Raw genomic sequence first — 27,155 nt, 5'->3', positions numbered from 1 at the left:
TTCAATCTGCAAAAAGGGCTGAAAGCCTCTCGTCTAACATCTCCAGACCTCAGCCCTGGATGCAGAAAACCCCTGGTCACTCTCTACTGACAACTCTGAAACAAGCTTTTAAACTTTTTTGCATACTGCTTAACCCAGGAATGTGAAATACTTTTGGCATCAGGCAGACAACAGAGCAAGAGCAGAAAAATTACAATAGGCAACCATCAACTCCTGAGTGCTTTTCCCTAGGTGGTTGAAAATTTAAAGCTCAACTCTCAAGCCAAGAGCTGGAAGCCATAAGTAAAATGGGCCCATCTTAAAACCCAGGCTCATTTCCTTCTGTGCTGCAGCTCTTGTATCTGGCTTAGCTCTACCATCTCTCCTTTGCCTCTCGGTGAACGCAGCCTGAACAAGCCCTGCAGAGTACGAGTTCTACAGAAAACATGTAAATATTTATTTCTTTGCAGCTGTCAAACATTTCCCAGTTGCCTTAAAACAGGGGATTAATTTAACAATTGGCTAGTAATTTCAAATCATTAGCCAACTCAAGATTTGGCTTCTCAGACTAACTAGTGATTTATAATCAGTTAATTTGAACCCTGCCTCTATGTGTCTGTCTGTTATATTTCAACAAAAGCCTCTTTAATCTGCTGTGATTTGAGTGGAAGTGGGGGAGGCACGTGGAGCTCACTCCGGCACGGACAACACTCCTACTGTACCTCGAAATTCATGGGCTAACTGGCCAGATAGCAGCTCAGGGAGAAAGGAGAAGGGGGAAGGGAGGGGGAATAGAAATTAGCACAAAGCACAAAGGTCACTAGGATTTTACTACTGGCAGTCCCTTCATTAGCATCCTTCTCAGGATATGCTTCAGTGTTTCTGCTCCAAATTAACAATGAAAGCCATTCTGGGCTCCCGGCAGCCTGCTGCTTTGGTGACACACTGTGTGCTTAACAACATGCTTCATCACTGCTGCTAATAAATGCAGACTTCCTTACATGCTGTAATTATTCCTACAAATTATAAGCAGTCATGGCCCATTTCACAAATATCTCGCAGGTCTTTCATGGATTCTGGGTTTTGCCTTGCGAGATTTTTAGTTTAAAAAAAAAAAAAAAGGGGTAAACAAAATGAATGCTGGGCTAAAGACATCTCTGCCGGGGCAGGAAGCATACCAGGGATTAAGAGTCCATTACGCAGAGGCTTGAAAAGAAAAGCCGCACTCCAAGAGGATCCAAAAAAAGCATCCCTGGCAGTCTTCTGTATGGGCTATACAAAGTTAGGTACTATGACACTAAAAGGGTCTGACAGATAACATCTCTTCCTCCCCTTTTAATACGGTTATTCACAAAACAACAAAAAGTGCTTTTGAATATTCTCCTGTGCAAAGGAGGGAAAAAAAAAAACCCTGCGTGCTCTCCCCACACAGGCATAGCAATTCCTAAACCACTGTGCAAAAAAGCTCTTGGAAGGAGAGGTGGATTTGTTTAACCATATTTTATGTATTTCTCTTAAAGATCACAAGGATTTATTTGGTGACTGTCAGTATAGGAAGCACTACCTGCAGCGTTCATGAATGGAAGCTTATTTTTGTAGTGTTTCCCTTAATGATGTAAATTCATGTTGGAAAAGAAAAATTAACACCTGGACAAAGCTACAACATGATGATTTCCTATCATTATGCACATAAAAGGCTTTTTGGATCTTTATTCTGAAACCAATATCATCTGCTTTAAAATTTTTCCAATATGAGAAAAGTCAAAGCAGCTGGAGCAGATTTGTCCTGTTCAATAACCCTTCCAACCTCAGCTGTTTTAAGGCAAAAGAAAGAGAGGACCTTTCTAACCAATACACATTTTTATAACTCCTGTATAAATGAGATGCCCTTTTTAGGTAGCAAAGCTAATTCTGCTTTTCCAGCCATACTCCTGGCCTCTCATGGATGACATCTCTGCAGTATGTACCATATGTCCTGCTAAGAAGGCGCGGGACCAGATGTTTCCTTTGACTCAGGACTCCCATAAAGCAACTTACTTGAATTAGTTTTATTTTGATCTTGGGAATTCTGTAATTCCTTTTTCTTTCTGTGGGGAAACTACCTCCTAAACATTAGATGTTTTCTCACGCATGTTTAAGAAACTAGCTAATAACACAACTGCTTCATTTCCCAGTATTGCTCTGCTATTGAAGTATTTTTGTAATAATAAATCAGTGCTTTTATAAATGCATCTAGAAGCGCTTCCTCTAAATACACATAGGTTTATTTAGCATTTACTATGCTTCCAGTTTGTATTTTCTGAAGTTAATCAGAATACAAGTCAGTGATTAACACAGTTTTAAAAAGCCACTAAGTCTTGATCTCTTATTAAAAAAAAAAATCTGTTCTTAAAATTTGATTGGTATTTGTTTCTTCTTTGCTGTGTCCTGCTTTATTTTTTTAAAGACAAAAAAGTAAACATAATGAAATGCAATCAGTTTGTTCCAACTTAAGCTATGGTCTTTGAAATGATCACCAAATCTGCAGCATGATGGATGTACCATAAAGCAGATTATTTAAAGCATTAAATATATTAGCCAGAAGAGATGCCTTTTTCTATCATGCGAGCACTTAAGTCAAAATTTCACAATAGATCTGCAGAGCTTCACTAAGGTAGAGATCAAAACACTTAATTTGGAGTTAAAGATGAAGCCAGAGTTTTATTAAAACAAGTTAAATACATCTGGAAAAAAGAAAAGGGTTGTTCTGAAGTACTGCATCAAACTTTTGGCTTATGCAGCCTTATGCTGTATAAACTGCGGAACAGGACTCAGAGGGTTTGGGAAAATATTGTTTTTATATGGCTGGTAAATGCCAATGATCTGTATCTGAAGTAGCACCCCTCAGTAGGAGGTCTCTTCCCATTTCTTTCTGTGGAGTTTCTCTCTATTATGCAGTGTTACCCAGGGAGGGGGGGTGCAAGAGAAGAAAAACAAACCAAGAATTTGCAAGCACAGTTCTAGCTTTCTATCAAGCAGAAAGTCAGCACACAGACTTCTGAACACAAGGAGGCTTGTAGGTTTATGAATAGGGGATTGAAATTTGATTATTTTTTTTATTACAATCCAAACAACTGTCCTTTAAATGGAGAGCTTTCTATTAAAAAAAATGCCTTCCAGAAGTCTGCTGGTTTCATCATTTTGGAGCATAATTGGATCATATCAGTAGAAAGAGAAAAGAGGTTCAGGGTGGAGTTTTTTTGATGTTATGTAAAATAAAGGAACACAGAAAATACACTACTGTCAGCTCTGCCTCACGCTGCCCTCCAAACAGATTAGTCCCTGGAATTCAGCAACTATATTCAAAATAAAATGTGATCCAAAGAGGATTCTTCCCTTTCCTCCACAAAGCAAGCAGCTTAGTGAATGTTAAAAAGCTTAACAAGAAGAGCGCATGAAAAGAATTTCACGTACAGGAGCAAAGCTACAAATCCAAAATACCCCCCCAGGGGTGGGGGACCAGGCTGGCGGGTGTGCTGGAGCTGGAGAGCTCCCGGCTGGTGGCAGGAACTGTGCCCAGCTCTGCTGCAGCCATAGAACTGCACACAAAGAGGACAAGAGGATCCTGATGCGGGAAAGCACTTAAATCTGTGCTTACTTCTATCCTTATTCAAAACTGCACATAAGGATGTGCTTAAGTCTCCCTGACTTCATTCAGACCTAAGTATCTATTTATATCCATGGGGTTGCACTGGGAGGCTGAGGTTGGAGATGGGAAAAACTATTCTCCAGCCATCTTAACTGCAGCTTAGTGCAAATACTCAGGAGAAATAAAAATAGCTTGGAGAAAGCTACAGTGCTCCATTACATCCATTACAGCCAATCTTCAAGACAGCAGTGCTCAGTGTCGAGCCTCACCTAATCCCCCTCCCTCAAAACACTGGCTTTAGAGGTGAAACTACTGTGAAGTTTTAAAAAAATTATATAGCAACATTTCAGAGGGCTTTTGTGCATCAGTACCCTTCTGCACTGTCCCTTTTCAGCACAGGGTTGTGCCAATATCCTGAAGCATGAACCATGCTATTCAACAACAACAAAAAAACCAGCCTGTAAACAGTCCAAGACAAGTCCTACCTGGAGTTCTGTCATCTACGCTGAAAATCAATGGTTAAGATCAGCTGTTCTCAACTTATTTTGATATTTGCTGCTTCTACTTCTGACCTGATGAAGGGCTTCCTTGAAAGCTTGCCTACTTTTTCTAACTGTAGTAATAGATACAATAAAACAAACGCAACACTCTTCCATCCCCCAGCCATGGTGGCCTCACAAGGTACTTCCCTGCTCCTAGGTGATTCTCAGAGGTGCTAACATTTTAATCAGTGGAAAAGTAGATGTTCAGGTCTCCTGAAAAGCTTGAGTACTGAGATTCAGTGAGAGACAGAAAATGACTTTTCTCCCCAAACCTCAAGACAATCATAAATAGTTTTCTGTGGTTTTCCTACTCTAAACTGTACTGCTAGAGAGTCTCATTCCTGTTTCTGCACCAAATTTGTGTTAAATAAAGTGGCTTAAGATTTTCAGCTAGTGCCCAGCTGCCAATCCTCCTTGGTTTCTTTCACAAAATTAGAAAAGGTAAAGGACTGGGGGGAGGGAAATCATTCATGGGAAACGTAATAGCAATATGAAAAGAACTAAAGGAGAGGTCAGGCCCCTTATAGATCATTGAATAGAATCCAGAAGGCAACTCTTTTATATCTCTAAATAGATGTAGTACACCCCTCTTGGATGAGGCTTTTGTTGGTTGCCAAGCATTTTAAGTGTTGTAGTAAGAACACGTTATTAAAAGGGGATTTAATATTCAGAAACTCAAACTCCCTAGTTTGGAGTTGCCTCATAATTCCTGGCATGTGAAATATACACAGCCTTAAGCAACTACATTTAAAAAGCAGCCTTATTCTTAAAAGTGCAAATGTTGAAAGCAGCATATTTTTACTACACCTAGTACACTGCATCTTAATTCAGGGGTATAAACTTTTATAACAAAGAAACTGGAAATGAAAAAAAGAAGATGCTTAAATTCAGTTCATTCCCTTTCTAAAAACAAAACCCTGGCCTCACCATCATTGTCATGGTATTAGGAGTAACTCCATAGTGAGGCAGCATTCAATTTTTCAAACGAGAATTTAAATGTCTTTGTTAGGTATGGCACAGCTATAAACAATAGCCAGAGCCAGGGATCAGACACAGCTGAGCTGCAGCCTGGGCTCACTTACAAACAAGCTTTCCAAACTCCTCACAGTTGGAGGAACATGCTAAAGATGATGTATACAAAAATATATAAGAGAAGATATTGCCAATATTGAGGAACTACATCAGTCGTTGCTAACAGAAACACACGAAAGATGTGATAACATATCACACAGTCTCCTTTAGCAAAGGACTTGCATGATACACGTACCTGTCTGGTACAACCCAGAAAAAACTATGAAACTGAATCAGTATTGCATGTTCAATAAGTGATGGAACATGTCAGTATGTCAAGCAAGTCACCTTAAATTTAACACATGTACTCACAAGGTAGTACAGAGTACTTGTACTTAACTATGATTTGCAGTACCTGTGCTGAAAGGGTGCCCAGTCCTAGACACTAGAACACAGCCTACCTTCACCCTCATTAGTTGAATCTACCTCTGCATAACCACCTCCCGAAAATTTCACAGACCTAGGTTTAATTCTTCTAGTGAAGTACTTTTGCAAATTATCTGCCTATGTGGATCCTCCTCCCTTTTTTAAGCACGCATTTGTTTCCATTAAAGAATATGAATTGATAGCTTATAGCTACCTTAGCTTTCCTTCTTACATCCGCCTCTCTTACTGGCAGGGTGAAAAAGCAAAACACACATGCAAGGGGAAGACAGATGCACTATTACCAAAATTGGAAGAAAACCAACCAAACAAAAAACCCCAAACAATACATCATATCTACCATAGCTCCATTCTTGTTTTCTTCCTACTGTGCTGTTTGCTGCATTTGCCTCTCCCTCCCTTCATGCATGCAACATTACAGAGTGCTTCTCTGACATCACAGCTCTGCAGGAAGGAAAACACATTTCCCTTCTGTAAACATCCAGCTCCACAACCTAGAGCATTCAGATCCAGGTTCATTTTCTTTGGCGACTCCAATCCACCAAGAAGGGACAATAATTGGGAAAGAAGTTTTGGTCTACACTGGAGCTAGGAGCAAGCAGGGTTTAAAAATATCACATCCGCTGCTTGGAAGTTCACCCCTGCCTGGTGCTGGCTGCAGCAAACTCCCAGCCCACCAAGCAGGCTCCTGCGCATGTGAACACACTGGCTGCCCGCTGCCCATGCCTCGAGTTGCCAAGATGACACTCTGAAGTTATCTGAAGCAACTAACACACACCCCCCTTGCATTAGCTGTGCATCTCCCTAGGAAACCCTCAGCAAAGCCCAGCATCCACCGCAGCCTGGCGAGGAGCCATCCACGAGAAGCCACCCGGACCCCTGAGGCCTCTGCAGCGGCAGGAGCGGCGGCGTGGCCACGAAGCCACGTGCCTGCGAACCCATAACCCCCTCCCCATTCCTTGAACTCTGCTTCTCCAACTGTCAGCAGCGTTTGATTGAGTTGCAACCCCCGGCGCTGCTGCAGCCGTGCCAGGATGCAGCGGGCGCGCTGGAGCCGCCGAGCCGACCTCTCGCTGTGAGCTTGCTGTAGATCTGCGAGTTCACTTCCTTGTCACGCATGTAACATCTGATCTCCTCCGCGGCCTCTCGGATGACGGTAACAGCAAGCACAAATCCCTAAAAGGAGCACGGGGGGAAAACAGAATGGATGAAGAGGTCAGGAAAAATCACATCTGCCTCTAATAAGAGCAATATTTATCAGTACCAGTGCCAACAATCTGCATTTCCTTATTCTATCTTCTCTCACTAAATCATTATGGTGACACTATGCACTGCTGTGCAGAACTCCCAATAGCAAACTGACAACAGACTTGTTGCTTAAAAAAATATGGTTGTTTCTCAGCTTTACCATGATGCTCTGCCAGTCCCTCATAAACAAATCTTTGTAAAGTTTATCTGAAGAGTGTAAATAACATATTTCATCTCACCTCACAGGTGAGTAACCAAGACTGAGAGGGGTTACACAGAAGTCCAGTGTAAGACAGGATCCCTCAAATCTCAGTACTCCCTCCATCACAGAGCCATAAAAGTTAGCTCACCTAATCTGGGAGATTTATTTATATAGAAATCTATATAGAAATTTATATAACCCCTTTTTTATATATACAGATATATATACTTACATAATGCGTGTGTATTTATGTGTATGTATACACACTCAGCCTACACAAATAAGCACTCTAAACATTAATGTGAACTACTCATAGCATAATTACACATTTGTCTGATTAGGGTTTCAGTCCTACTTTTCTGGATATGAGTAGTCATTTAATTTCCTCTTGTCATGAGGAAAATACCCACATCACATCTTTTAATATATAAAAACCAACTAAATTAATGCAAAACAATTCTTTATGGGGCTAGTACCACAAAGTCATTTTTTGTTATTCAGCTCAGAGTCACTAAACAGTTAAAACACTCCTCATTCGTTGCAAAAGAAAAATTAATTTTACAACCTGTATTCTTGAAAATTGCAACCACGTACTCATTATCTCTGTCAATAAGAAACTTTTTTATTTTAAGAAGGGGGCAGGGTGATGTCAGAAACTGAGGGTTACATAAAAAACACATTAAAATATCTGTAAATACCCACCTACCCAAACAGGAGATGTTGTCAATGGGTTGCAATTTCCAACTTTAAGTAACTTTATTCTTAGAAAGAACGGCTATGCACACACCTCCAAAAACTGTGTGTAGGAGTTAAGCTGGACACAAAGAACTTGTGAACCTGAACTCTACAACCACCTCGGGAAAGTCTTGCTGTGGAGCATTGCTAACACTACCCAACACAGTAACAATTCAAATTCTCACCTTTTTTCTTTTTAAAGAAAGAAAAATGATGAAGAATGATCTAAGAGCTACTAAGCTAGAAGGAGAGCAGTTTCTTTAATTATTAAAATACTGAGGTACGCTTCACCTGCCAGCTCTCACAATCCTACAGTAAAACTAAATAGTCCCTAATTCTAGTACATACATGTGCGTCTAAATGCATGATCTAGATTATATCAGTCTTGAAATGCCTTGTAGTATGTTTCTGCAGTATTTAAAAATGCAGACACATGAAGAGACCCAAGAATGGGCATTTACTTTTTTTAAAAAATGCCTGTATTCAACCCTGTATTTACAAATATTGAAAGTAAGAAGCCATTAATACAGTATTTTCAGAGAAGCGTTTCACCCCCCAGGGTTCAGAACCACCACTGTCTGTTTTGCACCACCATGGAAGATCTCTCATTCCCATAACCAACAAATCAAGAAAAGAATGAACATTTCTATTTAAAAATGGCATTTGTGCATTTAGCTAGAAATTCCTATCTGCTTTCCAAAATAAATCAAAAAGCATCAGTTATTTTCAACTTAAGTTTCAGCTGTTTGAAGAGTCTTCAAATAATTGCCCCAAAATATTCCCACATGTGCCGACTCACTGCGTCATCTCATGTGTCATTCCATCCCCAACACTCGTATTAGCAGCCACTAACGAACAAAGACCTTTCTTATCCTGCTTTCTGGCAGTTCATATGCCAAATTCTAATTGCTCACCTGGCACAGACAAGTCACAACTGCCTATACAATACCCAGAAAGAGAGATCCTCTGTGTGCATGTATACTTTATTTATAGGACAGGATCTTTCAAAACTAGCATTAGATTCATACAGCAAATGCAATACAGCACACCCTCAAGAGAGAATTCAGTGAGATCCAGGTTTTAATACAACCAGAATGTTAGCAGCAATGTCCCAAAACTGCCCCCTTCACTTCTTTCTGGCTTTCACCAGGGATTTCACTGTACTGAAAGTCTAAAAGGCAGGAAAAATTCCCTTGGCCCCACAGCTCCCTCAATAGAGCCACAAATTTTTACCACTACCATTTCTCAAATCAGTGCACAAGTAGTGTCTTAGAAAAAGCCCTGTGCTTTTTTAATCAATTTTCAGTTGGTTTTGTGTCATTTCTTTAAAGTAAAAAGGATTTCTATCCTTGGAGATTTTCAAAACTCAGGGAGATGAGTTAAACCAACCTAAGTTTAAAGACAGTCCTGCTTTGAGCAGCTGGACCAGATGTCCTTCTGAACCAAAATTATTCTACTATACTATGAGCTGAAATGCAGCAGAGAAGTTATTCAAACAGAAAGATAAATAATAGTTTTCCTGGGATAAAAGAAAAAAATAGATAGGTACCTATATTTAAGCATTTAAGCAGTTGTAACTGGCTCATGCAGTGCATTTTAGAGATTTAAGAAGCCCATCCTATGCAACTATTCCTCTTTCTGTCCTTTGACAGCACTGGAGTTTCTGCTTCAAAACTGATTATTATCGATTTCCTTTGATCACAGGTGAAACATATGGCTATGAAAAGAAAAGGGCAAATAATTTACAGGAAGGAAAGAGCATCTGCACCTTGAGTGAGTGTGAATGAGTGTGTGTGAATACGTCTCTATGTATCTATTTTTATATATGGGAGATTTGTTGAGGGGTGTCTCTCTATTTTTTCGTTTGTTTTTTACAATGTGGTTAAACTATGAAGCAGCCTGTTGACCTATCCCAAGGCCACAGGTCAAACTGTTTGGCAGGGGAGCATAATTTGCCGTCATTGCGCATATGGCTGCTCATTAAGGTCACTTTTGAAAGGTGCCCTTCGGTCCTTCACTGCAGTTGCCAGGCTGGCCTGGGCTCCCACAAGTGCTGGCCCTTGCATGATGACCCCGGGAGGGCGCAACACCCCATGTGGACTCTCCATGAGCACACCCTACGTTCAGATGCAGCTGTGAACAACACACACATTGCTAGAGAAATGTATTTGCTCCGGTCTCCATTCGTTTTCTCATGTTATTCACAAAGCCCCGTTGCCCTTGAAGTCACTGCAGCCAGTGGTGAGAGCTCTGTGTCTGTTATGATGAACAAGTTGGGGGCAGAGTCCTCTCACATCCCTGTCAAACTTCTACAAAATAAAGCTTAAGGCCAGAACAGGCATCTACTCTACAACATGTATGAAGCAGGCCTGAAGAAGTAAGCTAACAAAATGATTTAAGGTGCAAATTTACATCCTAGAGAAAAGGCAGCACAAGGAATTTTGTCAAACACTGAAACTGTCTTGAATAAATAAGCTTTAAACGACCTACCAGAGGAACCCAGTACGTGTAAAGTGCTCCAAGCCTCATTTCAACGACAAATTGAGAGCAGGCCAAAAGCAAGAAATAAAGGTTGAAAAAGTATTTGAACTGGTTAAACAACACCTAAAAAAAAAAAAAAGAAAAAAAGAAGATGGAGGAGATTAACAGAGTTCAGAAGTTATGCATATTGATCTAACCACCAGAAACATTTTTGCATGCTCCTCTAATGTCTAAATGCTACCTTAGGGCAGTCATAAAGTAGTCCTGGACACTGCGGACAAATCCGTGCCCGGTTTGCTGCTGCCCTAAGGCAGCCTTTGCAGGAGGCCCACCAAACACAACCCAAATATTAATTACTTCCTCCAGCTCCAGGTTCTGCACCTGTCTACTGTAAAACCACTGAAATGGGGGAAAGCATTGGGGTGGGATGATGAAAAGTGTCTTTCTTCACACTTACCCCAGGGAGAAATGTAAAAAAGTTGTATTTCTGATTGTTGATCACATTGCGAGGGTATCTCTGGTCTCTCTTCTCTGGATGGCCAAGCCAAACAGTACGAGGCCTTGGGTCTCTCCTCCCACAGCATCTTAAGCACTCACAACACCTACAAAAGGAATATTAATTAATTAATGGTTAATTTTTAACATGTTTCTACGACTCACATGCACACCCCAGACCCTCTCTGCCAGCCAGGCAGAGCAGCTGAGCATCACTTCTTCATCTGTCACTCACCACCTCTCATCTGTCAATTATCCACTGTATTATGAGCATCTTAAAACTCAGTGCTTGATCTTCTACCAAATACAGACACCCCACCTGCTACAGCCACTGCAGACCTGCCTTGCAGGCCGCCAAGCTGTGAGCAAACATCTCGTATGGTGTTGGAGCTGTTACTGAAACATCACACAACCATGCGTTCAAAGCTGGGCAGGCCTGCGGCAGTGCTAGAAGTGTGCCTGCAGCAATAAGGGGTGGGGAGGCTCCTCATTTTGCTTTCAAGAAACCGATGCAAGGAGAAGCGTGGACCAAGCTCATCACTACACTGAGTCAGTGCCAGCTGCTGGGAGAGCTTCCGCCTCCTGTGAATGCAAGGGCTTCAGGAAGGAAGGAGGTGTGGGGTACAGGCAGAAAGGTCCCCTGGCATCGGTCCTGGATTGCAGGTTTTATGCCAGAAAGCTCCCATGAATAAAATAGTAACAGATACCTTATATTATTGCTTCTGTTTCCTTGTTGGTGTATGGAAACTTCTTCCTACAAAAGGGGGCTTTCCCATTTACGAACTGAACATATAAACAGGAGTGCATATATGTAAAGTGATCTTATATGTCCTATGGAAGAGATGGAGACAGACAGAGATTCTCCTCCTTCCTTGCAACCCCTGCTTCATAGAAATTTATACCTTTTTAACAGAAGGGTTTAATATTTGCATATTTGAATTTTTGCACTTTAAAACAGTCTTGCCAAGGAATAATAACGTATAATCCTCTAAAAATAAAACCTTAAGAGGAAGCTGAAAGTAGATACTAAATGATTACTGATTTTATTTTTATACAACATTACAATCATTAGCTCTATTTATGTTAATGGCAAATTGTATGTTAACTACTAATGAATAGTCTCATCGACTGAGAACATGCACTGTAGATCCAGCTATACAGTCTCAGTTTATTAGTTTAGCTGTAGTAATTTGTATTTTCAGCTCTTCAGGTCACAGTCCCACTGCAGCACCATGGTGGAGGCTGCAAGTTCAGGCAGCCCGGACCAACGCCTGGACCCAGTGCCACAAATCCGAGCTGCCAGAGGAACGGCTGCAGGGTTTCATCCTATTTTCAATCACGCCAGTCCAATATAACCTCTGATCTAATTTTTTTTTCCTGCATTTTTGTCTACTTTGTCAGCAGTATCTGTTCTCGTTCCATTAAATATTGCCACGTTTTAATTACCCAGCACAACAATTACATTTTATATCTTGCAATGCCAGTTTTCCAAAAGTTGTTCAAAATAAATAAAATACGAACGCACTGGCATGCTGATTTTTTTACTTTTTCAACTCAGGCTTATATTAAAGCCATTTATTTAACATCATTTCTGGCCTTTGCTAAAATTTACATGGGAATTCAGGAAAGCCACATCAACTTCGCTAACACTGATACGGTTACTAAAGGGTTCCCTCTTCTCCCTGGAGGAGATACTTAAAATCCAGGCTATGAGATCTGAGCCAAGCGGGCCCTCTGAGCGCCTCTACGAACCACCAGTACACACCACCTCACCCAGGGTCCCCTCAGCAGCCCCTCAGCGCCCCGACCTCTCCCCGCTGCTCTCAGGGAGCTCTGGACTCCCCAGAGTCAATACATAAATCCCAGCGATGGCACGTGGTGCCTACGTTTGAAATCATCCAAGTTACAATCTCCTCCGGCACACAGCTGGGTGTCATACATAACAAAACTGTATTCCCCGTTTTGGAAACCACTCCGCTGCCTACAAACCTCAGGCTAGATGCTGCTTTTCTCAACTAAGAGACCTTGGGATGAGGTGACAGGAAACACTTATTCTCTAGAAAAAGACGGAGGATTAACACGTAATTCATTAAGCAATAGTAACACCAGAGAACTGCCACTTTCTTTCCACAGGCCGGAGCCTGCCTGCCGCGGCCCCCAGGCCGCCCCGGCCCACCCACCGCCGGCTCGCGGGGCCTCACCCTGGCTGCCGAGGCCAGCAAAAACTCAGCTCTCACAAGAATTTTAGCGAATAAAACTGTGTACTGCTCAATGTAAGAAATCCTTACTTGAGGCAATGAATCAGAGAGTCAGTTACTTCGTGGGAGATGCAAGGACTTGCCAGCGATCCCTCTTGTACCCTGAAAAAGCCTCTCTGTTCAAAATTGCAGCATTGTACCCTCCCAAACCCCCAAAGGGTTATTTTTTTGTTGTCACTGCTTCTTACTGAAAGCCAATCTCTTCCCAATCCCCCTTGTACCTTTAAAAACAGACCTATTGAATTTCATTGACAGTTGGGAAAGCCAGTATCAGCCGGATTGATAACCAAAAGCTTCAGAGCCCTTACAAACATCTTTCCAGAAAACACTGCTGAGATCTCTTCTTGAATCACAGCATTCCGCCACAAAAGTTCAGTTAAATACACACCTAACCGAGAGAAATAACTATTTAAGGAAGTACACAAAGCATTAGGCTCTTGAAGTCACTTTCTTGACAGAAGATATATGCAGTACGATGAACAGAGATTACAACTCACCACACAGAAGGTGGTTTCCTACAAAGATACCTTTTTTTTTTTTGTTTTATGCCCTGCTGGATATAAATAAACAGAAAGAAGTGTTATCAGTTAAGTCAGTTCCTTGGGTAGATAAGAGGAATAAAAATCAACTTTGCTTCCAGAAGTGAAGAAAAGGTGTCACCATGTGATTCAGTGCTCCATGAGCAGGCACAGACATTAACTTCACAAGGCTGACTTGTGAGATAATTTTCTCTTAAAACTAGACAAAAGGATTTTTGCATAATCAAATTACTTTGACATCATTATATTTCATGAAGAGTGGCAGATGAGCCCAGAAAAGGAGGATTTTTCTCTAGTCTGTGCTCAAGAACAACCAAAGCCGTAAGCGTACAGGTGCCACCCAAACGCAGGAGAGAAGGTTTTCTCACTCAAAGCAGCTTTCAGACTGAAACGCTGACAAGCTAGCAGAGCACTACATAGCACCCACGCATCGGTACTGAAGGAACATGAAATCACAAGTTTTGGATGGTGCCAAATAGTCTCTTACCAGCTCCATGCAAGTCAAACTCTCCATTCCAGACCCAGAGTACTTGTAAGGTCCCCCAATTTCAATAACAATCCCACTGCTTTCACCCACACAGGTTTATCACTGACCATGTAGATATCAGCCTTATCAAAGCCTCTGCAGTTGGCAACTTGGACTTGCAAACTGTTCATTTGCTGAAGAAGAGAAAGTGAGGAGAATGCAGGAAAATCTGACAGAAAGAAACACAGTGGGTGATGCGAATAGTTCAAAACCCTGATAGCAATGCACACCTAGAGCAAATTACTGGAATAAAATAATTGGAGATGCTTTACTGTTCAAGCATATACAAGAGGCATCGGACTTCCTACAGACTTGCAGCACCACTACTGCCATCTCTGTTTACCTTTAGATTGGGACATTGCCTGTTATTCTGCGTTTGCAACATTTCTAAGACAATGGACTTCCACCTTTGACTATTCCCTAGGCGGTACCATAAAACCATAATTAACATAAATACCCTAAATGTAACCCACTTCAAAAAGTTACATTTGCCCCTGAAACTATCAATTTTTGTCAAATCTACAAACCATTTTTTTCTTGTTAAGAAAAACTATCTTTCTTCCCCACACGGTTGCGCATAATACCTACATCTGAAAGGCAGTTACCAACATTGAGACAAACCATAAAGTTGGTGTCAGACACTCAAATTCATAAACTCTACTTCAGAAGTATATTTTATTAGCTTGATACCTTTTAATTGCAGTTTTCTTTTGTGTTTGCAGATGAAGACCTAAGACAAATAGTCACTTGTATCCCAAATATATTTTAACGGAAAATAGTGAAAGTGGTGGTATTTGGATCGCAACAGAAAATAGATATGCTCTATGATAACAAAAAAAAAAAAGGAAATAAAGAAAAAAGTGGTTTTCCTCCTTTCGCAATGGAGAAACCCACACAAGATTAGCCTTGATTCCATGTTTTAATAACTGTGAATTCAGAATGACCTCTATGATAAGGCTCCAAATAAAAGGCTTTGCCCAAGGGAACAAACCTGGTGTCCACACACACCATTTCATCACAGCATGCTTCCCAGCTACAGAGAGAGTCAGTCGATCCTTGTAATCAGACATCTGAAACCAGTTACCTTTGTTTATTTTTTTAGGTTGGGCCTCTTACAGGCATTGTACTCAACAGCAAAAAATACCTATGCACCTATAACACAATATTTACAATAGGATAAGGCTCAGAGAGGGTAGGACTATAATATAATATATTTTTTACTTGTGCTGGGATTTTTATTCTTTTTTACAAAGTAAAATTCACCAATATGCTCCAAAGAACTTTCCAGATATCTGGGCAGATCTTCAAACCAATACCTAAATCGCCAAAGCAGACTTCAAGACATTTTGGTAAGTTCAATGACTTATCAACATTTTTTCTTCATTAATGTATAAGAAAATGGCAAATGAACCCCACAAACTAATCAGAACATTTTACCTTAAGAAAAGCGTGCTCTGCTCAACTGTTTACATGCAACTATATTGGTTTTAGTCTTTTCTTTTCCAAATTACTATGAATTCACTAGTCTGTGAATGCTAACACCTAGCACTGCAAAATTGCTTACACTTGTGTGGTTCTAAATGAGACAGCAGCCCCTAATAGTGACAGCACCTACAAAGGCAGGGAAGTGGAAGGGAATTGCACAAAAGTGAAATTACCCAAAATTTAGCATACGTTCTGCAATCAAAGCCATGACCTCTCGTAGTGTTCCCACCACAAAGATACCTGTCGTTGTAAGAATTTTAATTTACAAATGCTGTGTTATTACAAGGTTTGAGAATCAATCTAAAAATAATGCAGTTCCAAGTATAAGCAAGAAAGAGCAGACTATGCTGTGTAAAAATAACAGTTTTGTGAAATTCCTGCCTGGCTAGAGCCACAGTTTTTGCAACCCCCTGAGTTACAGCAAAAGCAAACTGAAAACCTAATTAGACAAACAAAAGAAAAACTTCCTGCCTAGCAAGTTTTTGAAGGCGATTATCGGTAGTATCAATGCTCAAGTAAAGAATATACAGCATTTCTACTAAGAAGTCTCCTACATAGCCTTTTAGCACAAGGGTTTTATGCAACATAAAGGAATTTGTAAAAAAAAAAAAACAAACAAAAAACAAACCAACCCAGTCCAACCAATGAACACAATACTACAACCAGCGATAGCAGAGTCACACATTGCAACACTTTAACTGGGGAGGTTTATCAGCGCTCTGAAATCCCATTACGTCATTGTCTGGAAGCCTCCTCCAGATCGGGCAGTGCTGAGGCAAGGAACTCACGCACCCACACCTGTGGCTGAAAATCCTGAAAAATCAGCAAATGCTGATCTTTATCTCATATACATTCAAAGATCCCCAAAGAGTTTTGGTTATGAAGGCACCTAGCAGTGCTAGCATTTAACTCTGACCTATTCTGTGACCTTGTTTTTTCCTCTTGCCCCACAAACCACCCAGCACCTGCCTGTGCTTTGCCGGGCGGGCACAGAGCAGAAGCCCACAATCCAAACCCCAGGATAGCACAAATGTTACGCAGCGACAGTTATCTCTGTACACTAATTGTGCAAGTGCCAGCCCGTGTCTTGTTGAAATAAGTTAGAAAAGGAGCTTTTGGTAAGAACACAGACATTTCCCAAGCACAGAACTATGTGCTCATTCTTACAGGCAGGTGTTTATCACCCCCCTCAAAGGTATTTCATTGCCATAATTTTTATCCTTTTTTAAACTTTTCAATGATGTCTTAAACTTCATTAGGGCAGAATACATTACTAAGCTCATTAGTTCTGCTTTAAAATCCTCTATATGACATCTGTGATCCTTACAAAGCACTTTACACGAACAGGAGCGGCTGCAATGGCAGACTGTGTTTTAAGAGACTAATGGCAGGTTTCATTAACCTACCCAGGGTCACATGCAGACAGGACGGTTTCACTACCTCAACCCTTTCTGTCTCACATGTGCCGATGTTGCAATGTGAGTAAACACTGATCTCCCCAGCTGCTTTTATTACTGCACCAAGTTGCGTTGGCACAACACACAGCACGACACCAGTGAGAGCCCGGCGCTTGGCAGCACCGCACAGGTCCTGCGCGCTCACAGGAGCTAAAGCAAAAGCCCCCAAAGCTGCTAAGAACTTCTACTGCGAGGAGAGATGGCTGCGCCGCTAAATACCCGACTTGGGATGCCCGTAACTCATACTGAGAGCAAAAGGGAAAGAAAAGGGAAAAAGATGGGTGGTGAACCTAACAAGGAACATTTCAGATAGTCTCCTTTTCCCTTTCTCCTCTAGAAACTGAATAATCTTAACCTCGAAAAAAACATTCTGACAATTCCATTCAGTTGGATACCAGCAACAAAGTGTTCTGAGCACACACAAATAAGTACACAAACGTGTTTTCACATTATCCTGGTGTTCGTTAAATAAAAAGTCCTTTTGACTGGGGCTATCAGCTTTTTCCAGTTAACTTACTTGTTCCTCCCTGAAAGAACTTTATAGGCATTGCATAGTTCTGTGATCTACTCTTTCTTTCGATACCATCCCTATTTTTGGGTATCAAGCTTAAAGACCTGGATGATGAGGGAAGGGGCTGCTCAGGCCATCACATTACTCCAAAGTTTTCCGCTCAGGGCAAGGTCAGTGTCACTGGAGGAAGTTGGCTGTTTCTAGCAGGAGAGAACTATTGGCATTATTAGGAGTAATAAAATACTTTCCATCAGGAAATCAGAAGACTACGTCCTTGAAAGGGAAAGAAAGACTGTCTAGAAAAACAGCTGAAAGTTTACATTGCTGCCTGGAGATGCTGATAAAATTAGCATGCACTTTCCAGGAATGGGAATCACAAAGTTACAGAAATGTGTGCAGTTTTCTATAAAAGTTTAGGCATACATATTCCTAAACATTTCTCCTTCTCTGTTTTGCAACTGAAGCATTGAAGAACAGTATTGCAATAGCCTCTAAAGTAAACTAGCAAGTCACTGTACAACCATGAACTTGTAAAAATTATCTTACAGAAAGAACATGAAAAATATGTGAAAACAGCTTATATGGGAAAGCTTATATAGGACTGTGTTATTCATGGTTTAAATCATAACTTGGCAAAAATAATAATATAAAACAAACTCACAAATCCCCAAATAAAATCACAACCACTCAAAAGCATCTCTTTCAATGTGAACTGTATCTGAAACTTTGAGTCCTGTAAGTGACGTGACCCTTAATCTGCACAGGCATCTACATGAATGGGGAGGTGGTGAAGAGAACAAAGGTCTACCGTGTACTTCACTTGAGATGATATTTGTTTACAAAAATGCATTCCTAGTGATGATGTAAGAAGCAGTAATATGACAGACTGACAGATGCCAGATGAACAGCCATTACCAAGAAGCAGTTTTTATTTATAAATGCAGCATGTTTGATGAAGAAGTACTTGAGAGAGCAAAAGAAAAATGCTTTTTCATGTAAAGCATTCTTCATGTAAAACAAACCTAATGGAAAAAAAGTGTCACATTTGTCTAATACTGGGGTAGTATTTGTCAGATTAGTGTTGATCAACATATTTAATCACTTCTACACAAGCACATTTCTCAGAGGATGTTTCTACGTTTCTCACAGGTTGTGCTGTTAAGTCCTTTGCACCTTTAATATACAAACCAACCTTCCACATTTCATTATTTTAAAAGCGTATAAAGAATTTTCCATCAATAAAAAAAAAAACCAGAGCCACGCACAACAACCTAGTGTTTTTATGCACCTCCACATGATCAAACATTCCCCTGTTTCAGACCATGCGATGGCACAGCTGGGGTGGCTCAGGAAGGGGCCAGGAGCACCACTATTGCTGCAGCCCACCCCTGCCCATCCGCCAAGTGCCGCGGTGCGAAACAGCTCGTCTGTGGGAAACCAGCCCAGTTCTGCACGCGCCAAGGCACACCCACACGCAGGCAGACGGAGGGCAGGAACTCCCATCTCTCTCTGTTGACTTTGAAATGGAATTTGCCATTTTAAATGGAGCTGAAGAGTACACACACACGTACAATGGAATGGCCGCATGAAACGTTACTGTAAAACTCCTCCTTGCCCGCCTCATTCCCCACATTTCTGGATCAAGGCCTTTCTACACTGCAGAGGCAGCATGAACACAGCAGTTTGCCAGTTTCAAAAAAATGCCTTGCAGGATTGTGGACTGAGACCATAAGCTATTTAGGGAAAAACTTGTGTCATGCACTGAATGGAGCATCTGGGGTGCTTCCGGAACTTGCAGCTCCCTTCCCGGCAGAGCTCAGCCCCTGGGAAGCTCAGACTCACTTGCCATCCCACCAACAGTCCGGCTGCAGCTAATGCTATCCTTCCCTCCTAATTGGCACGTATCTCATCATGGTTTTCAGAGTGCTGCAAAGCATTTGGAAGAATATGGCTGAATTCAAGGCATACAGCTGCAGAATTCAGAGCTTAGCCTTTGATTGCAGCAAGGAAGATCCACATTAAAGTTACACTCAGGAACAGATAACCACTTCTCCTACGGGTTTATTAAGCACATGGTTTCTCTTCAACACAGAGCTCAGCTGTCTGTACCATCATTCATCTCTGCAAGGCTACTGTGCGAGTTCCTCCCTCGCTTCTCTTCAAAGTATGCTAGAGGCTGAGGCTGGAATGAAAGCCTTGCTTGGATGACACCTGCCCTTCGCTGCCTACATGAGAATTAGGCATTTCTTACTTTTTTGTTAACATACATGAAGATTTCTATGAAGGCATTCAGTACGTGAACAGAAATCAGTTCCCCACTCCAGAAGACCACACTGACAAAAACCTGTGTTGGAGAACTTGCCCCCACTGGTGGGGGGAAACTCCCACAGTAGAAATCGCAGTCAGGGCTATGCTGAGGTGCAGTCTGGGTTTTCATATGTATCAAGGAAGATGACTTGGAAGTGCTTTTGTTTGGTTTTTTCTCAGAGGGAACAGAAGAAACAAGGTCTTGATTATGGCTTAGGATTCCCGGGACTCCATTCTGGACGTGACACCAGGGACCCTCCCTGACTTGCTGACTGATTTCTCCTTTGGTTTATAATGCTGTTTTGGATTTGCTGGACTTCAGTGTTATCCACACTATCATTTGATCAAATTACTAACATATCACAGGCTACTTATCGTGTATTAGGAACTCTTGTTTCACTGATAAGTCCCATCCCCAGAGTTACCGCTCAAAATAGAAACCCCAAATCCAAGTTATTCAGAATGCTATTGAGAAAAATCCTAAGCAATCTTCCTTCACAACTTCTTGCTGCCAAAATTTCTTGCTAACACAGGAAACATCATCTCTGTGACTGCTAATCAGGTAAAGTCCACAACCAACGAACCACAGTTTAGGTTAGATGAGGGCAATTTCTGTTAGACGCTACTAACCACATCGTAATACCCAAGAGGCTCTTGGTGGAGATTAGAGAACTTTAGGAAAAGAAATCATTCAAGAAGCTTTGAGAAATTTCTCAGGCCTCCACCTCTCCCTGATCCCTTTCAATCACATCACCAAATTTACTGCCATAGTGACTGCACCTTGTGGAACTTGCCCGGTGATGCATGTGACACAGGCACTGGGGAATTACTTGCTGCATCACACACACCTCCCAGCTCAGTATCAACTGGCACAGATGTTAGAAACAATGTTGATAGTAAGGAATAATTCTAATAATGAATAAGTTATGTAGAACAATTTCAGTTAGAGGACTCTGAATCAAAACTATCAACCAAAAACATAACAAACGAGGGGAAAAGTATCAATTTCCCCTTATTCTAACAGTCGGGATTTCCTTTGATATTTTGGTTTATTTTGCTAGTATCACTCACCACATTTTAAAAAATTAATTATCCAGGGACAAAAGAAGCACTGCAATAACTGACAGCCAGGTAACTTGGATACCCTGTGCACCCCACTGTGTACAAACCAACCTGTCTGGATAGTGGTGCAATTTCCTACCAGAACAGTATTAAAGGATCATTTTTCTTATTTAACTTCCTGCATGGGAATATCAGGATAAATATATACATACATCTCTTTTAGGAACACATCCCACACTCAGGATGTCGCAACGTCCCACACCAAGGATATTGTATTGCTTTAACTGATACAGTTAAACAGAGCCTTCTGCGTTTCGACAGAGACCTTTGTTACAGATCTACAAACACCATTTCTGGGCCAACGCTATTCCTCAGCAGAGGCCGAGCGCTCGCCCAAGCACCAGCCTGTAATTCTCCAGCCCGGCGCCAAGCGCAACAGCGGGGATGGCAAACAGGAGCGACAGCAGGGCTGGTGGCAGGCAGCCGGTGAAACCACCGCCTCTCGCCCGGGCCAGCCCGGGCCATTCCAGCCGCGCCCGCGGGCGTTTGCTGCCCCACTTCTCCGGGCCGGGCTCGGCGTCCATCAGCCGCGCTCGCTGCTGCCCAGGCACCGCTTTGTCTGGAGGGCTCTAATGGAGAAGGCGATGAGGATAAGGGCCGGCCGGGCTGATTTCTCCCCCCGCAAGGGGCTGCCAACCGGCGGCTGACGGGCTGGCCCCGCTCGCCCCAGCCCCGGCGCCCCCGGCCGCAGCGCAGCACCGCCCGGCAGGATCCTGCCCTCCGCCCGGGCGTGCCACGGCAATGGCGTCAGGAACAACCTGTCAGCGCCTGCCGGCCTGCCTCCCCCTCCCTCCTCCTCCTCCTCCTCCTCCTCCTCCTCTCGGGCTCGGACCGCGGCCGCGCAGCGCAGGGCGACGCCGCTCCCGCCTGCCCTCCGCTGCGTTTCCGCGCCCCGCCTGCCCCGGGCATCCCTCAAGGACCCCCGAGCGGGGTCCCCGCCGCCGCCCCGAGGCGAGGGGACTGGGGGTCGCGCTGCCCGCCCCTCTCCCGCAACACAGGCGGCGGCCGGGCGAAGAGCGGGGCGGCGGCCCGCGGGAGCTGCCGCCCCGCGGAGCAGCTCACCCGCTGCGGTGCTTGCTGTCCATCCGCTTCTTCTGCCGGACCGGCTGCAGCGGGATGTTGTCGGTCATGGCCGCGGCTGCCGGGGCGGAGCGGGGCGGGATGCGCTTCCCAGCAGCGCCTCGGCCCGGCCCGCCGCCGTCTGGCGGCGCCGCCGAGGGGGCCGGGCTCGGCGCCGCCGGGCTCGCAGCACGCAGGTGCCGCGCCCGCCCCGCCGCGCTCCGCCCTCCCGGCCCGGTCCGCTGCTCGCCTCCTGCCCCGGTGCGCACCTCTCCGCTCCGCTCCGCTCCGCCTGCCTGCCTGCCTGCGCCGGAGCGCCCGGCCCACCGCGGGCAGGGCAGGGCAGGGCAGCCCAGCCCTGCCCTGCCCTGCCCTGCCCTGCCGTTTGCCCCCCGCCCGGCCGGCACCTGCTCTGCCTTTAACCCCGCACCCGGGGCGCCGGGCCGAGTCCTGCCGGGCCGCCAGCGCCCGCTGCCCTCCCCGCACTCCCGCCTGCCCCTTCCCCTCGGTGCCCCAGGCACACCGTCTCCATTTCCCACCCAGGTCACTCTTGGGGGCTTCGCACTGCCATAGCGGCACCGTTGGCCTTGTACAGCCACTGCCTCCACACCCGTGGCACCCTGTGTTTCACCTCAGGCAAAAGGCCCACACCACATCCCGTGTGTCCTCAGCCTTTTGCAGCCAGTGCAGAGATGCCAGTTATATCTCCCCTTCTTTATACCATCCCACCACCCATGTTACAGGGCTGTGCTTTACAGCGCTGCTGCTCGCACCCTTCTTGCTTGGTGATCTTCACCTACTCCTGGCATTGCTGCTTTCTGGATGCTGATTCAGATTTTCTCTGCACAAATTACTCCAGCATTTTTGTTCTGTTTATGACTTCAAGCTTTTCTTCGCAATCACGGTGACTAAATCTTCATTAAACTTAAGTATACAAATCAGATTCCAATAAAGCACTAGGCTACAGAAGCTGAGATACGTGCTTGGCCTGATGATAAACTTTGTATTTTGTCAGTGTTCCTGGATGCCACCTTAGTCTTTCCCACCAGTTGCTTCATATTCCTGTCCCAGCTAAACTCTGCCCAGTGTGTCTTTGACACCTATTCTGTCTTCTCCATCCACTTGTCTTGCTTCGCTCCAACTCTTCTATCTCCACCACATTTTCTTCCTGCCATCTCCATGTTCTTCTTTGCCATAAACAAGAAAGCAAGGGAATCCTTTAAGAACCACACACCCTGCTCACCTCCAGCCCATGTACCTTTCATGCTGTTGACTTTATTCCTTATTCAAACATAAAAAACAAAATTCCCAGTGGCAAAGATATATTTCATAAGGAGGATTAAAAACTGGTACTGCAATGGTCCTATTCAAATGAAGTACACTCTCCTAGTGATATTATCATGAAAAAAATTGTCAAGACGAATACTCATATAACACATCCTTCTTAAAATGTGGAATGTTAAATTACATTGAGAAAAACACAAATAGAGAAGTCTAACAGGGTTAAAGGTATCTGGTCAGCCACCAGAAACTGCTAATAGCCTGGTGGGAGCTTGGTTAAAGCCAGTGGAAAAAACCAACAAGCGATTGAGAAAATGTCAGTAATAGTAACAAAGAAAAAATTGCTTCAGACTGTGTAACTAGTTAGGCGATGGGCTGGTGTCACAGTGTCACAGCTGGTCGGTGGGGATCCAGCCCCCACCCCTTACAAATCACTTCCTCCCGCTTTGCTGGTCCCCTGTAACACTTTCCTCTCTGTGTGGCTGTGCTCTACATCAGCTCTGCAAAGAGACTGGTTTTACAAAACCCATCTGTCTGGGGGAGTTCCTTTATTTATTTATTCCAATCAAATCCCATTAGGGGCTGGATGCTGAGCACAGCCCGCGAACAGCCAAGCAGCACCAGCGAGAGTGCCACAGCCTTGGGAGGGCACGGGCTTGGACCAGGAGCTTGTCAGCTGGATTCTCCTCGAGGGGAATCATAATGTGGGTGTTAGACATTTTCTGTAACTGAAGCCTTGCCTGCACCGAGCACTAAGCTGCGCCCGTGGCTGTTGCAGACAGGTGCCCACACGTGCTGATAGTATCCAGCTGACAAGGTTACTGCTTTGGTAAGAGTGCTCCAGCCGCCACGGGCATTGCCCATCTAGGTTTGGTCCTGCCACCTGCGTAGCCACACCAGGGAGGGCAGCAAACCCGCTGTAGGCTGTCATTCGTGTCAGCTTAGCTTCTTCCTGTTTGAAACCACCAAGATTTACACCCGTGCACCTATACAGATGGAGGAAATGCCCAGTGCAGATAAGGATCATATGAAATACTCAGATCTACACATCCATCTCAGCATCTTACACTACAGTCCCGGTCACCACAAAATCTGAACCTCTTTCTAGTGCACGGCCGGCTTATTTCTCATCCCTTTGCAAATAGTCTGCAAAATCCTTCATTTAACAAATAACCTGCTTGGAAATGTTCACTAAGCAAAGATTCACTGTGCCTACTTACACATGCAGCTGTATTTAGACCACTTACAATGTGTGGCTCATTTAGTTGTTGTAGCTACTCCCTACAGCTGCCTGCAATCGCCAGGCTGCCAGACCTCGTCTGCCTGCACAGTCAATCTAAGCTGCTCATGTTTCTGCAGAGCTAAAAGACCACAATCGCAATGTCCAAGAGCAGAGAATGAGTGGGTAAGCCCAAGTGGAAGTTCAAAATCACTGTTTTAACATAGTGAAAAGTAGCATGTGCCAAATTCACCGTCTGTTTTTTTTAGATAAGAGATATTTGCAAATATCTTCAAATGAGCTCAAGGTGATCTTAAATAACAGTCAGTACTTTCCCAGTGAAAAATGAAGACTATTAAAAAAAGAAAAACAAAGAATGTATGTGAAAAAAAAAGAGCAAAGAAGAGCAAAGAAAGAAGAGCGAGTTGCATCAGAGTTTCTGGGTAGCTCTCTTTTCTTCCCTGCCCTCACTGCATTCTAGCTCAGGTTACACTATGGATTACATCAGCACAAAAACTGCAATTGTCATTTAATTTTTTTCTTTACAGTTGAAGCAGAGTCATCCTGACATTTTGTAATGAGGACATTTCAGCAACATAATTAATAGTTACACCAGTTTCAGGCACCAGTACTGTTTAGGCAAATATTTTCAATGCCATGCTAACTAGGACAGTCTTACTACTTCACCTTTGTGAAGTTTGTAGAATTGACTTTTAGACTGTATTTCAATATAGCAATACCATGTTTTAATTTCTTACTTCTCAATCTACTGTTCTTACCCACTCATGGGGACAATTGAAGTAGAAATAGAAATCCCTCCTCCTCCCACAAATATTTCAGCTCATGAAACATATTTTCTCCATTTTTTCTCATATTCAACTGCAGAAATAAGTTTTTTTAAATGAGAGAAAAAGATATGATGATAGAATTCACTTCAAATGATAATTTAATAAAAGGAGCAACTGAAGAACCTGAACAGGATGTTGTACTTGACCAAAACTGTCACAAGTTATAACACCATTGCCACAAAACCACCAGCCTTAATGCTGTAACTGGCTGAAATGATAATCCTAGCCTCCAGGCTCGAGGCTCTACCTGTAACTAAAATAAAACTTATAAAATGTCACTGTTATTTGCTTTGAGGTGGAAGTGGCACTGAATTTTAACACAGCTAATGTTCTTTTAAGAACCACATTTTGGCCCTTGGTATCTTTGTGTTTCAGACAGAAATGAATGACATCCCTCCTTTATATGGAGCCGCTAAACTTCCTTCATCTCATTTCTGCACATTACCCAATTCCGCCATCCAAGAACATGGGAGGAGAAACAATTGACTGTCGTACAGTGACTCTCAATTCCAGTAATCCTGAAAGAGGAGCAAAGGGATGCACAGCCAGGTTTACGTGTATCTGCATAATCAGGGATAATGAATTTGGCAAATGGTGATAGGAATCAAGCGGCAGCAATACTGCAGCCTGCAGACTTACTCCTGCAGCATCCCAGGATTCAAACAAACTTTCAAAGCCTCCCTTACGGGCACTCTGATTTTCTGCCTTGTATTGTAATCCTTTTGATTTTTAGTTAGAAAATCACTATTAAAGATCTAGACTAGGCTGTAGCCCAGTGAGCTAAACCCACTCCTTGACATACATCTTGCATAGCATTAGCTTTGCTATAAAGATTTTACATGCGATCTCACCGTTCACAGCAGGTATGTGCTCCTCTGATTTCCAAGACTTTGATTTTCATTTGCCTGTTGAGAAGGAATGCCCAAAGGAAAACCTCCAGCCTCAGACTGTGAAGTTAGATTTGTTAAATCAAGTGAAGTAAAACCTGTTTTGGTTTTTCTGATGCCAGTGGCTTGTTCTGATGCTCAATTTTTGTAAGCACAGAACTTGAGGCTTACAAAGGAGTCCTACAAGCTGCAGAATTCATACCATACAACCGCTAATTAAAAGGAGACAATTTATTTTTCATAATTTTAAATCATTATCTATGTTTTTTCCCCAGGACTTTTTTTGCCCAGATGATTAAATTAACACAACTGTAAAGAGTGTTTTATCTCCAGGCCCCCCCCCCCCCCCCCCCCGCAATGATTTGTCATAGAACCAATTCTGGACCACTTGGCCTCCCCTGAGGCTGTCCTGTAGGGAGAGTTTATCAGATGCTGTCAGTATTTTCATCACTGCACATTATAGATCCCATTTCAAAACCAGAAAGTGTTTATTGGCAAGTCCAGGGTTGAGCCCCCATTCTTAATGCAAAGGGTTGTACAAAACTACCAGGTTGTTGACTGGCATGATTTAATATCTTTTCCCAGAGCAGGCAGTGTAAGCACACTTGTTTTGCAAGTAGGATTATGCTTTATGCACTGAATAATCCTGAGTCTCTTGTGGTCTGCCATTCAAGTGTGCAAAGACAAGTGAAAGTTCAATCTGGCAAAGCACAGCCTATGGACACGACTGGCTGGCAGGGTGTGCCTAAATCACACCAGAAATTTCTATGTCCATGAGCCTTTACTGTAGTGGTTCCATGTTTTGGAAGCGAGCCTTCCTGCCTTTTTTGCCTTTCTCCCCAACTTCTCCATTGCACCTCTGTGTTACAGAGCACTGCCACCCCCTCGTCC

At 43.2% G+C, this 27,155-nt stretch overlaps 1 protein-coding gene across 1 annotated transcript in view; it reads right to left on the bottom strand.

Annotated features, from left to right (window-relative positions):
• ATP9A (ATPase phospholipid transporting 9A (putative)) overlaps positions 1 to 22,100 on the bottom strand; it is a 59,950-nt gene extending 37,850 nt beyond the window's left edge. Inside the window, exons 1-4 of the mRNA XM_059827115.1 lie at positions 22,033 to 22,100; positions 10,728 to 10,872; positions 10,280 to 10,393; positions 6,672 to 6,780 (exon numbers count right to left, since the gene is read on the bottom strand). Of these exons, the coding sequence (XP_059683098.1) occupies positions 6,672 to 6,780; positions 10,280 to 10,393; positions 10,728 to 10,872; positions 22,033 to 22,100 (436 nt within the window). The remainder of the gene's footprint in view (positions 1 to 6,671; positions 6,781 to 10,279; positions 10,394 to 10,727; positions 10,873 to 22,032) is intronic.
• Positions 22,101 to 27,155: the final 5,055 nt, after the last annotated feature.

This window comes from Gavia stellata, chromosome 20 (assembly GCF_030936135.1).
Source record: "Gavia stellata isolate bGavSte3 chromosome 20, bGavSte3.hap2, whole genome shotgun sequence".
NCBI classification, from domain to species: Eukaryota; Metazoa; Chordata; class Aves; order Gaviiformes; family Gaviidae; genus Gavia; species Gavia stellata.
Note: the sequence above shows the minus strand (reverse complement) of the source record. Positions and strands in the feature narration are given on the sequence as shown.